This window comes from Dendrobates tinctorius, unplaced genomic scaffold, assembly GCF_039654945.1.
Source record: "Dendrobates tinctorius isolate UK_male_01 unplaced genomic scaffold, ASM3965494v1 ptg000331l, whole genome shotgun sequence".
NCBI classification, from domain to species: Eukaryota; Metazoa; Chordata; class Amphibia; order Anura; family Dendrobatidae; genus Dendrobates; species Dendrobates tinctorius.
In genome coordinates this window covers 3274946-3288337 of record NW_027361997.1, presented here as the reverse complement: position 1 = coordinate 3288337, position 13392 = coordinate 3274946, and the positions used below count along the sequence as shown (strand labels likewise).

Genomic DNA, 13392 nt, shown 5'->3' with positions numbered 1-13392 from the left:
CAGAAACCTATTACCTTTGCTGGAACTGCAGGTTTCGGTTCCCCAATGTATTTCAGGGTAGTTGAAGTCCCACATAATAATGACTTCTCCTTGAGTCGCTGCTTCATCTATTTGCTTTATGAGGATATTCTCTGTAGCTTCCATTATTTTTGGAGATTTATAACAAACCCCTATCAGTAATTTATTATTTTTCCCCCCTCCCCTTATCTCTACCCACAGGGACTCTACATTTTCATTAGATTCATATATATTATCACGAAGGATGGGTTTTAAGGATGATTTTACATATAAACACACGCCTCCCCCTCGCTTATTTGTACGGTCATTTCTGAACAGACTATAGCCCTGTAAATTAACAGCCCAGTCATGGCTCTCATCCAGCCATGTCTCAGATATCCCCACCATGTCATAATTATGTTCCCAGCTCCATGCCCAGAACCATTAAGCAGGGCATTAGGTTCCCTGGGGAATGCTTTAGGGGACTGGACTGTAACCAGGAAGAGGGCAGGACTGGGAGCGGGAAAACTGCGCACTTTCTGCAGAGCAGCGCAGAGATCAGAGGAGAGAGGACGCTGACGCAGGAGGGGAGAGGACACAGGTGCAGCCGCTGGAGTCAGAGGGACCGCGGACACAGGCGGTGGGCAGTGAGTACGAGAAGCCTGTCACCGCACTGCCAAGAAGGCTGCTGACTCCCCTCCTTGATGAGACTTTGCACCACAGAGAGACTGCGTACCTCGACCCGACGCTCCCCCGCAGAGAGACCGGGTTATGTGCTGAGACGCTCCCCTGTGACCAAGGGGCGTTCAATGGGACAGTGACCTGTAAAGAGAGACTGTGTAAGGCAGAGCCCCTGACCTCGGTGGGAGAACACTGCTGTCGTATCAGAGAGAAGGACTTGGAGCACAGGGGGATATCGTCAGCCTCATACCCCTTTGGCTCCCGCGTTAACCCCTCATACTCCAGCTGGACTACATTAAGGACTTCAGAGACAGAGGAAGGACAGCAAGCACCACTGGTGCCTCGGTGCCAACGTTGGACAAGAGTGATCCCTCCTATCAAGACCCCTGAAGACTGATAAGTTTGTCTCATAGGAGAATAACTTTTCTACTGTTTGAATCTTGCATATGTCTCTCTGCTGTTGATATAATCTTATCACATCATATTCTCTGTTATACTGTATGTTTTAACAGTATTATCCCCTGTAAATAAACCTCCCCTTTTACTTTTAGTCTGCCTGCTCCATGGTGACATATACCTCTCCTGCACGTTATTACATCCTCTGAAAGCCGGAGGAGTGTCTTCTCCAGTAAGGGGGGAAATAGGAGAGCAGGGCAGGCCAGACAGGTGAGGTAGAGGGGGACTCAATTATTAGGGGAACAGATTGGGTAATCTGTCACAAAGACAGGGATCGTCGAACGGTGTGCTGCCTACCTGGCGCTCGAGTCCAACACATCGCTGATCGGGCTGACAGATTACTGGGAGGGGCTGGTGAGGACATTGGCACAAATGACAAAGTTAGAGGAAGGTGGAAGGTCCTTAAAGATGATTTCAGGGAATTACGCTGCAAGCTTAAAGCAAGGACCTCCAAGGTGGTATTTTCGGAAATACTTCCTGTACCACGTGCCACGCCAGAGAGGCAACGGGAGATTAGGGAGGTTAATAAGTGGCTCAAGAATTGGTGTAGGAAGGAGGGGTTTGGGTTCCTGGATAACTGGGCTGACTTCTCAGTTGGCTACAGATTCTACGCTAGGGACGGGCTGCACCTCAATGGGGAGGGTGCAGCTGTGCTGGGGGAGAAAATGGCTAGAACATTGGAGGCGTATTTAAACTAGGGACTGGGGGGAGGGTATTCATTTTATAGGAGGGGAACACAGTGCAGATAGCGATCTGGGCACAAATAATGAAATTGGGGGTGGTGTTAGAACAGTTAATAGAGGAACAGAGAGATACATAAAGTGCATGTATACTAATGCCAGAAGCCTCGCCAACAAAATGGAGGAATTAGAATTAATTTTGTTGGAACATAATTATGACATGATGGGGATATCTGAGACATGGCTGGACGAGAGCCACGACTGGACGGTTAATTTACAGGGCTATAGTCTGTTCAGAAATTACCGTGCAAATAAGCGAGGGGGAGGCGTGTGTTTATATGTAAAATCATCCTTAAAACCCATCCTGCGTGATAATATATGTGAATCTAATGAAAATATAGAGTCACTGTGGGTGAAGATAAGGGGAGGGGGAAAAAATAATAAATTACTGATAGGGGTTTGTTATAAGTCTCCAAAAATAATGGAAGCAATGGAGAATATCCTCCTAAAACAAATAGATGAAGCTGCGACTCAAGGAGAAATCATTATTATGGGGGACTTCAACTACCCTGAAATACATTGGGGAACCGAAACCTGCAGTTCCAGCAAAGGTAATAGGTTTTTGACAACTATGAGAGACAATTGCCTTTCACAACTGGTTCAGGACCCAACAAGAGGGGGGCACTGCTAGACCTAATATTAACCAACAGGCCTAACCGCATATTAAATGTAAGGGTTGGGGGTCACTTTGGTAATAGTGATCACAAATTAATAAGTTTTCATGTATCCTTTAATAAGATGTGTAGTAGAGTGGTTACAAGGACACTAAACATCAGGAAAGCAAATTTCCAACGGATGAGAGATGATCTTGGTGCAATTAACTGGGACGATATCCTGAGCCATAAAAATACACAAAGAAAATGGGAGACGTTTACTAGCATCCTGAGTAGGACCTGTGCACAATATATACCGTATGGGAATAAACATGCGAGAAATAGGAGGAAACCACTATGGTTAAATAGAGCTGTAAGGGGCGCAATAAGTGACAAAATAAAGTATTTAGAGAATTAAAGCAATTAGGTAGTGATGAGGGATTAAATAAATACAGAAAATTAAATAAATTCTGTAAAAAGCAAATCAAGACAGCAAAGATTGAGACAGAGAGACTCATTGCCAGAGAAAGTAAAAATAATCCCAAAACATTCTTTAACTACATAAATAGTAAGAAACCAAAAAATGATAGTGTTGCCCCCCTTAATAATAGTCTGGGTGAAATGGTGGATGAGGAAAAAGCCAATATGCTAAGTGACTTTTTTTTTCAACAGTATTTACACAAGAAAATCCCATGACGGATAACATGATCAGTGATTAAAAAAAAAAATTCTCCATTAAATGTCACCTGCTTAACCCAGCAGGAAGAACGGCGGCGTCTTAAAATCACTAAAATTGACAAGTCACCAGGCCCAGATGGGATACACCCCTGAGTACTGCAGGAATTAAGTACAGTCATAGACCATTATTTTTAATCTTTAAAGATTCCATAATAATAGGGTCTGTACCACAGGACTGGCGTATAGCAAATGTGGTGCCAATATTCAAAATGGGGACAAAAACTGAACTTGGAAATTATAGGCCAGTGAGCTTAACCTCTACTGTTGCTAAAATCCTGGAGGGTTTTCTAAGGGTGGTTTTACTTACTGTATTTTTGCAGGGCAATTTTGTAGCCCCAATGCATTTTTATGGGGCCGCAAAAAATCTATGGTGCGCTGTGTGCCGTACGGCCATGAAAAAAAATCCAGCTTGCTCGATATTTTTCACGGCGTACGGACATGGCGCCCATTTAAATCAACGGGGTCACAAAAACAAAATGGAAGTTTGTTTTCCAGGACGCCCCTCCTGACAGCACCACCACCACCTTGATAGGGACAGGAACACAGAAGAGGTTAAATAGCCCCTCCCCACTAACACCCTCCAGTGTTTTTCCTGTCTCTATCAGGGACAGATGCAGAGGCTCAGGTGACCCACCAAATACTTTTAAAGGACGTACAAGAGCTAATAGAGATAGTGGCCATACCTCGGGTACCCCATGCTCAGAGGTTTCAAGGTCACTATTCGACCTTATTCTCCATAAAAAAAACAGGAGGAGAATATCGAACTATAATAAACCTGAAACCACTAAATCGGTGGGTGACCTACAAGAGATTCAAGATGGAATCTCTAAAAGTAGTCATACCATTAATAAAGAAGGACTCAGTGATGAGCACCCTAGATTTAAAGAGTGCCTACTACCACGTGCCCATTCATATATCACACCAGAGATTTCTCAGGTTCGAGATAAAGGATCACAGGAAGATAAAACACTACCAGTTCTGTTGCTTACCATTCGGACTTGCCTCCGCCCCCCGGGTCTTCACAAAACTTATAGCAGAGATCATGACCTATCTAAGGGAAAGAAATACCCTCATCATACCATACTTGGATTACTTGCTGCTAGCGGCAGACTCTCCACAACAGATGGAACAGGACCTTACATCCACCGTATCAAACCTACAAAGTTTAGGATTGGTAATAAACTGGGAAAGGTCAGGTCTCAAACCAGAAAGAGAGAAAGTGTTTCTCGGAGTCATCCTAAACTCGGAAAGAGAATGCTCCTTCCTTCCCCTGTACAAACATCAGACAGGAGGTCCAGAGGCACAAGTATGTCTCCATAAGGAAGGCCATGAGAGTCCTGGGTTTCATGACTTCATGCATTTCCAGTGTACAGTGGAGCCAATTTCTTTCAAGGATCTTGCAAAAAGAAGTTTTGGTGGCCTTCGACGGAAAAGAGTCATCACTAGACACAAACATGGGCGTCTGCGAAAAAGTAAGGCAGTCCCTATCCTGGTGTATGGACACACAAAACCTCGGGAAAGGAAGACCCTGGAGAGCGGGGCTCACATGGAAGGTTGATGCCTCCAGGGGACATGGGGCCCATCAATACGCATCCAGTCCTCGAATTACAGAGAGCTCAGGGCAGTCTGGGAGGCACTAAAGAAGTGCCAAAAAGAACTGAGAGGTCAGAATGTGAAGATCTTCTCAGACAATTCAACTATAGTTGCCGTCCTTCAACATCAAGGGGGGCCCAGACACCGTCACCTGCAGGACCTATCTCATGAAATCTCTCTCTGGGCAGAACAGACGATAAAGTTGATTACGGCAGTCCACCTGAAAGGATCCAAAAATCAGGTAGCAGACTTCCTAAGCAGAGAGAAGGTCCAACCTTCAGAATGGTCACTAAACGAAGACGTCTTCAGACAGCTATCCCGACACAGGGGGACACCAGAGATTGATTTATTTGCCTCAAAGAGGGACTCAAAAACAAGAAAATTCTTTTCTCTCAACCCAACAGACAGCCCAACAGGAGTAGACGCTTTGGCTCAGGAATGGAACATGGAGCTCGCTTAAGCCTTCCCACCACTTGCTGTTATACCAAGGGTCTTAAGGAAGATCCAGGAAAGCAGAGCATCAGTAATATTGATTGTTCCTTACTGGCCCAAAAGAAGCTGGTTCTCCCTACTAAGATGGATGGCACGGGAAGATCCAATATTACTACCAGCAAGACGGGACCTTCTAACCCAGGGATCCCTAGTACATCAGAGACCAGAGATGCTACAGCTATCGGCCTGGATTCTGAGGCGGAGATCCTAAAATCAAAATGGCTCTCAGAACTAATAATATCTACTATGCAAAATAGTAGAAAACCAGTAACCTCAGGCATATACCGGAAAATCTGGAAAAGATTCTGCTCTCAGTGTAAAGTGCCAGTATCAGTCACCCAGGGTTTAGATATTCCCCATTTTTTACTTCCTCCAGGTGGGCTTTGACAAGGGACTGAGGCCTAGTACGCTGAAAGTACAAGTGTCAGCCTTAGGTTCATATTTTGATTATCCACTAGCCAATCATCCCTGGGTGGTGAGCCACACAGCGTATGAGACCCACAATCCGAAGCTCGATACCACCTTGGGATCTCAGCTTAGTCCTAAATGAGCTACGCAAGGATCCATATGAACCGCTAGAGCAGGCCCTCTTAAGATCAATAACATTCAAAGCCCTCTTTCTAGTAGCAATAACTACTGCGAGACGCATAGTGGAGATTCAGGCCCTGTCTATAGAACATCCATATTTAAAGATCCAGGAAGATTGCATTGTTTTAAAGTTAAATCCGGCCTATCTTCCCAAGGTGGTTACGGATTTCCACCGGAGTCAAGAAATAGTACTACCTGCTTTCTGCCATAATTACAGCAATGAGAAAGAACGCTCTCTCCACCTCTTGGATGTTAAAAGAGCCGTTCTCCAATATTTAAAACTCACAAAAGACTGGAGAGTAGGCTCTAATCTCTTTATCCAAATGGCAGGCAAAAACAGAGGGAAAAAGGCATCGAAAGCTACCCTGGCCAGATGGTTGAAGTCAACCATCAGTGCAGCATATGTGTCGGCGGAGGAAACTCAGCCAGAAAACCTTAGGGTCCATTCTCTAAGAGCCGTTTCTGCCTCATGGGCAGAGAGCGCGGGAGCATCCATGGACCAGATATGCAGGGCCGCAGCCTGGTCGAAATTTAATACCTTTTGTAAACATTATAAATTGGATGTTACGGCAAATTATCAAACGGACTTTGGGAGGAAAGTCCTCCAGGCTGTAATCCCGCCCTAGTTGGAGTAATTTGGTAATTCTCCTGGTGGTGCTCTCAGGAGGGACGTCCTGGAAAGTAGGAATTAGTCCTACCGGTAATGGTATCTCCAGGAGTCCATTGTGACAGCACCCCTTATATACCCTCCCTTGGATTTCCAGTCTGATATGTGATGTAACATGTGTAGAAGGAAGTTCAATAAAATTGCGTTGCATCCATCCAGGTGTGGTACTTAGAAAATCACTGAAGGGTATTAGTGGGGAGGGGATATTTAACCTCTTCTGTGCTCCTGTCCCTATCAAGAATAAGAAGGACAACCAACCTTGTGGTGCTGTCATGATGGACTCCTGGAAATACCATTACCGGTAGGACTAATTTCTACTTTTGCGGCGCACCATCACTTCCGGTTTTGCAGAACGCCGTTTTTTTTCTCCAATACAATTACCACAGTATTTGAAAAAAAACAGCGATCCGCAAACATTTGCGGCCCGTTATTGCGGTACACCACAAAAAAGGTGTCAATAAGGCCAGCAATAACGGGCTGCAATAATGGACCGCAAAAAATTCTGTAAGTGTAAAACCACCATAAGAGATACTATACTGGAGTATCTGAAGAATAACCTCATGACCCAATATCAACATGGGTTTAGAAGAGACGGTTCCTGTCAGACTAATCTGATAAGCTTTTATGAAGAGGTAAGTTCTGGACTGGACCAAGGAAATGCAGTGGACGTGGTGTACATGGACTTTTCAAAAGCTTTTGATACGGTGCCACACAAGGTTGATACATAAAATGAGATCAATGGGGGTAGGGGAAAATATGTGTAAGTGGGTTAAGAGCTGGCTCAGGGATAGAAAACAAAGGGTGGTTATTAATGGAGCACACTCTGACTGGGTTATGGTTAGCAGTGGGGTACCACAGGGGTCAGTATTGGGCCCGCTTCTTTTTAACATATTAATGACCTTGTAGGGGACATAGAGAGTAGAATTTCAATATTTGCAGATGACCCTAAACTCTACAGGGTAATCAATACAGAGGAGAACAATTTTATATTACAGGAGGATTTATATAAACTAAAAGTTTGGGCTGATAAATGGCAAATGAGCTTTAATGGGGATAAATGTAAGGTCATGCACTTCTGCAGAGGGCCATGCACATATAAAGCCGTCTTGCACAGCGTGTCCACATCAGACATAACCTTTCTGAATCCTGCTCATATAGGTACTGTTCACATGGTCAGGTTTTAAATACATTGGTTAGGACTGCTCTGATATGGGTATACCATGACGTTTTGGTCGAGCGGCTTAGTATACATTTTTTGCAAAAAACATATCAACTAAATACCCTGTTATCATCTTTTTGCTAGCACTTGCTGTTTATTCTTAGATATTTTTTTACAGCAGAGTATTTTTTCATGTTTCTTGTACTGTGTTTCTCTGTGTTTCAGAGGAAATAAGATGTATAATTATGTGCTTAATTATAAAGCACTGGGCAAAACTGTCACTGAAAAAGACCTGGGTGTATGGGTGGACGACAAACTCACATTTAGTGGCCAGTGTCAGGCAGCTGCTGCAAAGGCAAATAAAATAATGGGATGCATTAAAAGAGGCATAGATGCTCATGAGGAGAACATAATTTTACCTCTATATAAGTCACTAGTGCGACCACACTTAGAATACTGTGTACAGTTCTGGTCTCCAGTGTATAAGAAAGACATAGCTGAACTGGATCGGGTCCAGAGAAGAGCGACCAAGGTTATTAGGGAACTAGGGGGTCTGCAATACCAAGACAGGTTATTACACTTGGGGTTATTTAGTTTGGAGAATCGAAGGCTTAGGGGTGATCTTATTACAATGTATAAATATATGAGGGGACAGTACAAAGACCTTTCTAATTATCTTTTTACTCTTAGACCTGTGACGGGGACAAGAGGGCATCTTCTACATCTGGAGGAAAGAAGGTTTAAGCATACTCACAGACGCGGATTCTTTACTGTAAGAGCAGTGAGACTATGGAACTCTCTGCCATATGATGTTGTAATGAGTGATTCCCTACTAAAATTTAAGAAGGGACTGGATGCCTTTCTTGAAAAGTATAATATTACAGGGTATATATATATACTAGTTTCTTAATATTGCGTTGATCCAGGGAGCTAGTCTGATTGCCGTATGTGGAGTCGGGAAGGAATTTTTTCCCCAATGTGAAGCTTACTGTTTGCCACATGGGTTTTTTTGCCTTCCTCTGGATCAACATGTTAGGGAAGGTTAGGATAGGGTATGGGTTGAATTAAATGGACTTAAAGTCTCCCTTCAACCTCAATAACTATATTACTATAGGTTTTTTTTACATTTCAGTACTTTTGTACAGTAAAAACATGTTTTATGAAAAATAATATTCTAGTTGTATCATGAGCCAGAACTTTTATCTTTCTGTCAATTTAGCTTGTTTTTATTTTGCAGGACAGGTTGAAGATTTTATTTTTACTCTTTTGGTGTAGAAATCATTTACTGATTAGCATTCATTATTCTATTGTATTTGTGCGGGTTTTTCTTCACTATTTGTCAGGAGGTAAAAAGAAATGTTACGTTTGTTTTACTTTCACAATATGAAAGACTATGGCTAATCAGTTATTACACCAGAGGAGATACATAGGTTGTCATACCAAAATAATTGTGTATACTATCAGTGCAACAAGTACAGTACAACAGCTGTAAAGAAACACAAAGTCCTGAACGGGTGGTGTTCATTTTTTATACCTTTCGATTTCTAATATATAGAGGAAATAAGAAAAGGGTTTTCTCCTGCAGTAGACACAGTACAATATAATGAGTTTTGACTCCTACGAGGTCCCATGATCAGAGAACTTCTTTCTTGGTCTCCGATCAGTGGCTGGTGCCTTAGGCTGTTATGGACAACCGAGGCATCGGGATTTCCTGCACACAGAGCTGTAGTCTTCTTCTGAAGTATCTCCATAACAAGGTAGTGCAATAGAAGTCATTATGGGGGTAATGTAAATCTTATTCCATGTTTCTCTTACATTTGTCAATTGTAGTACCAGCAGTGCAAGCAGCACTGACACCTACACCTGTTATATAATGGATGCAACAAAGTTTTCCTAATTTACTATGCACATACCAGTGTAATTTTATTTTATGTGAAAGATTATCAACAAATAGCAGTTAATTTTGCATAGAAATAATATTGTGTTATGTATATTATTACATTGTACAGAAATATATAGTTATATGGACTCATGGCAATGTCACCACATCCGATGTTACAGACGACGTGTCGGGATTGATCATGAAATCATCACGTCCATCACTGATACATGAGAAAGAGAATGATGGAGAAATTTTAGATCTCACCAATAAGATCATTGAGCTGCTGACTGGAGAGGTGAGCGCCGCTGGGAATACTGGGACATTATATAGTAACACAAGGGATAATGTGTCTTGATGATGACTGTCATTGTTTGTCAGGCTTCGATTAGATATGAAGGCATAACTGTACACTTCTCCGTGGATGAATGGGAGTATGTAGAAGAACACAAGGATCTGTACAAAGACATCATGATGGACACTGAAATACTTCAGTCTTATGGTAAGTAAATGCTGTAGTACATTAATGCATCATATCATTTTATAAATGTGGATTTGGTTTCTTTATAGCGTCCCCTGCTCAGCATTTGATTAGTCACAGCTGGTGCAACGTTATCTGTGTGACGTGATGCATAGATGAAGTCGAGCCACCACTGGTTAATAAAAAGCCTTCCGGGGACAAATGGTAGAAAACATTGAAAAACATTTTATGCTATGAATTATGGAAGGCTGACAAGAATAATGGCTAATGTTTAGGAAAGGCTGGTGCCATTTTTAACTTTATATAATGGGGTAAATTGGCATCTTTTTTTACTTACTCTTACCTATTTTGTTTCCTACCCTTAGATAAACCATCTTCTCTAGATTCCACTGAAGAAAACCCACTTGAATTTCACAAACATGGCAAAGATTCCTTGGAGAGCTCCTGTGTCCTGACAGGCCCTCCACCACACCATGCTGTTAAATCCATAAAATGTTTTCAGAAACCATCAAATATTGGAAAACACAAAAATAAGCATAAGGAGCAGACCCCAGGACTGTGCAGTGAATGTGGAAATGAATTTAAGAGAAGTGATGTTGGGCAGATTGAGACAGATACTGATTCTATTGGGAGCAAAAAGTTCTGTGAAAAATGTCTTTTAGACCAGAGAAGTGTGGGCAGAAAAAAGAGGCAGTTTCCTTGCACAGAGTGTGGTTGTAGTTTTTCTGTAAAGGGAAATCTTGATGCTCATCTCGGGATGCATGCGTTTCCAAAAAACTTCCCATGTTCAGAATGTGATAAAGTTTTCCCTTCCAAGAACAGACAAGAGAGTCATATGAAAGTCCACACAGGAGAGAAACCTTACCAGTGTTCAGAATGTGGCAAATGCTTTTGTAATACTGGAACCCTTCAGGCCCATTACAGAGTTCACACTGGTGAAAGACCCTTCCCATGCACGGAGTGTGACAAGACCTTTAGGTATAAATCGCACCTCGTTGCTCATCAAAGATTTCATACAGGACAAACACTGCTATGTCCTGAGTGTGGAAAATCCTTTGTCTACCAGTCACATTTTGAGAAACATCTCCGAAGTCACACAGGGGAGAAACCTTTTGAGTGTCCAGAATGTGGAAAATGTTTTAATCGAGGTACGCATCTCAGAGAGCATGTGATGATTCACACAGGAGAGTCATTTAATTGTGAAGAATGTAACAAGTCTTTTCCTTGTCTCGCTAATCTTGTGAGACATCAGAAAACTCATACTGGTAAGAAGCCATTTTATTGTCCTGAATGTGGAAAAGGTTTTTCACGCAGCTCATGTCTAACTGAACATAAGATGATCCACACAGGAGAGAAGCCATACTGCTGTCTAGAATGTGGGAAACCCTTTATCTCTTTGAATTCCATGCTTAAGCATCAAAAGAAGCACATTAAAAAAATCAACAATACATAAATAGTGGGCAGCGCTACGATAATGACCATGTTCACTGTTAATTTGCACTAGATTTCATAACCCATGTGCTTTGGTATACTGTGAAAACTCTCAACAACCAATATCACTTTATTGTCTATGGAATTGTCTTGAATGTATAACTCTGTATATAAATCCTTCAGAGACCTCAGAGACAAATTTAGATTATTTTTGGAGAAAAAAAAAACTGCGGAAACGCAACAAATCCGTAATGTGTGCACATAGCCTAAAAATAGGCTTTGTGACTTTGAGTCCTTCATTCATAAATGAAACAGGATGTGTTTGATGATGTGTCACACACCAGATGGCCAGATAAGGTTGTAAAATGTTATAATTACATTTCCCAGTGAATGCATGTTTCTTGGTTGAAAGCAATGCTAAAGTTCAAAAATGCATCAGATACGCTACGTGTGAACATAGCCCAAAGTATGGAGATGCATTTCTGTTTTTAGTTATTTATTTTGCCTTATATACAAGTCATAAACAGCGCACATAAGGAAAAAAATCCTGCTAGTGCATTAGTCAGGGTTTGGTGAGTCAACCTTTCAAATGTGTTTCTTATATACAAGTCATTACCCTGGAATATCCTTAACATATTTCCCAGGAAAATCCATTTTGGTTTCGTTTTTGTATGTTATATTGTGAGTCTGTAAAAGTGGCGTAAGACTCTGACAACATTGTTCACAGCAGTGACCTGGGAGTCATAAATGCTTCCAGGGGGCTTCCCCACGCTGGGGGGGGGGGGGTGCTGGAAAAATGCTCGAGTGTCCCTTAGACTTGCATTGGGCTCACTCATTGCTCGGGTTGAGCACCCGGGGCATTCCAATTTGCTCGACCTGAGCAATGAGCACCCGAGCATTTTAGCGCTTGCCCATCACTAGCTATAAGCCATAATCATCAACATAAACAGAAATAAACACGTGAAATAGATCACTCTGTCTGTAATGACTCTATATAATATGAGTTTCACTTTTGTATTGAAGAACTGAAATAACTTTTTGATGATATTCTAATTTTGTGAGAAGCACCTGTATAAACACACAGTCAATGGATAGTAAAAATGAATCTTTTTATTTCTTGGATATTTTCTAAGCAACAATATACAGCACCAGGGAAGAAAATGTACTATTGATGAGCATGATAGCCATTTCTAAGAAATGGATCTTGAATAATATTGAGATTATCCAACGTTAGCTCAATACATGACCCCACTCTTGTCAGTCCCAGTATCTAAATTTGCCACCTGTAACAGCATTTCATATCCCTCTCTCGTTTGATCCTATACTTTCTTATGCTATGAAAAAGATTCTATTATACTGGGAGGTCATCCAAAGCTCTCTCATTCAGCTGCCTGTAATAGGAAAGTAGCCATGCACACAGTGTAAATAATTTTTAAAAAAAAGTAAAATTACATACATATTCACATAAAAATTAAAGTCATTTAATACTCACCTCATACCAAATACCCGACACCCTCGTCTCTTAAAAATAATGTAAAATAAACCAACATATACTCCCTGTCCGCCGTACTTCAGGTAATCCAGATTGTCCCATGGCGATCTCACGTGTAGAACAGTCACATCGGGAGATTTTGAAAAATAAAGAGAGATTGCGTTTCACGCAGATTTTGTGTGTGTGTGTATGTCTTTAAGTCTTTATGCTTTAGGGGTGCTGTGTGGATGTCCCAAGAGAGAGGATGAGTGGCAGAATCCTGAAGGATCGTTATGTATCTTAAGGTGGGTGGCCTTGAGATGGAGACTTATGCGTGTGTGTTGATCAGCAATGATATTGCTGAGGTGTTGTTTTAATGTGTCAGGGAGAAGTCTCCAGGTAACTGGGGAGACGGGTGGCCCAGTT

The 13392-nt window shown here is 41.9% G+C and overlaps 1 protein-coding gene across 6 annotated transcripts in view; it reads left to right on the top strand.

Annotated features, from left to right (window-relative positions):
* The window catches only part of LOC141074241 (uncharacterized), a 122032-nt gene extending 108872 nt beyond the window's left edge, over window positions 1-13160 (top strand). For all 6 annotated transcript variants that reach the window (XM_073561847.1, XM_073561850.1, XM_073561848.1 and 3 more), the window contains 3 exons: window positions 9714-9881; window positions 9965-10085; window positions 10430-13160. In XM_073561847.1, the coding sequence (XP_073417948.1) occupies window positions 9714-9881; window positions 9965-10085; window positions 10430-11517 (1377 nt within the window). In that variant the 3' untranslated portion in view covers window positions 11518-13160. The remainder of the gene's footprint in view (window positions 1-9713; window positions 9882-9964; window positions 10086-10429) is intronic.
* Window positions 13161-13392: the final 232 nt, after the last annotated feature.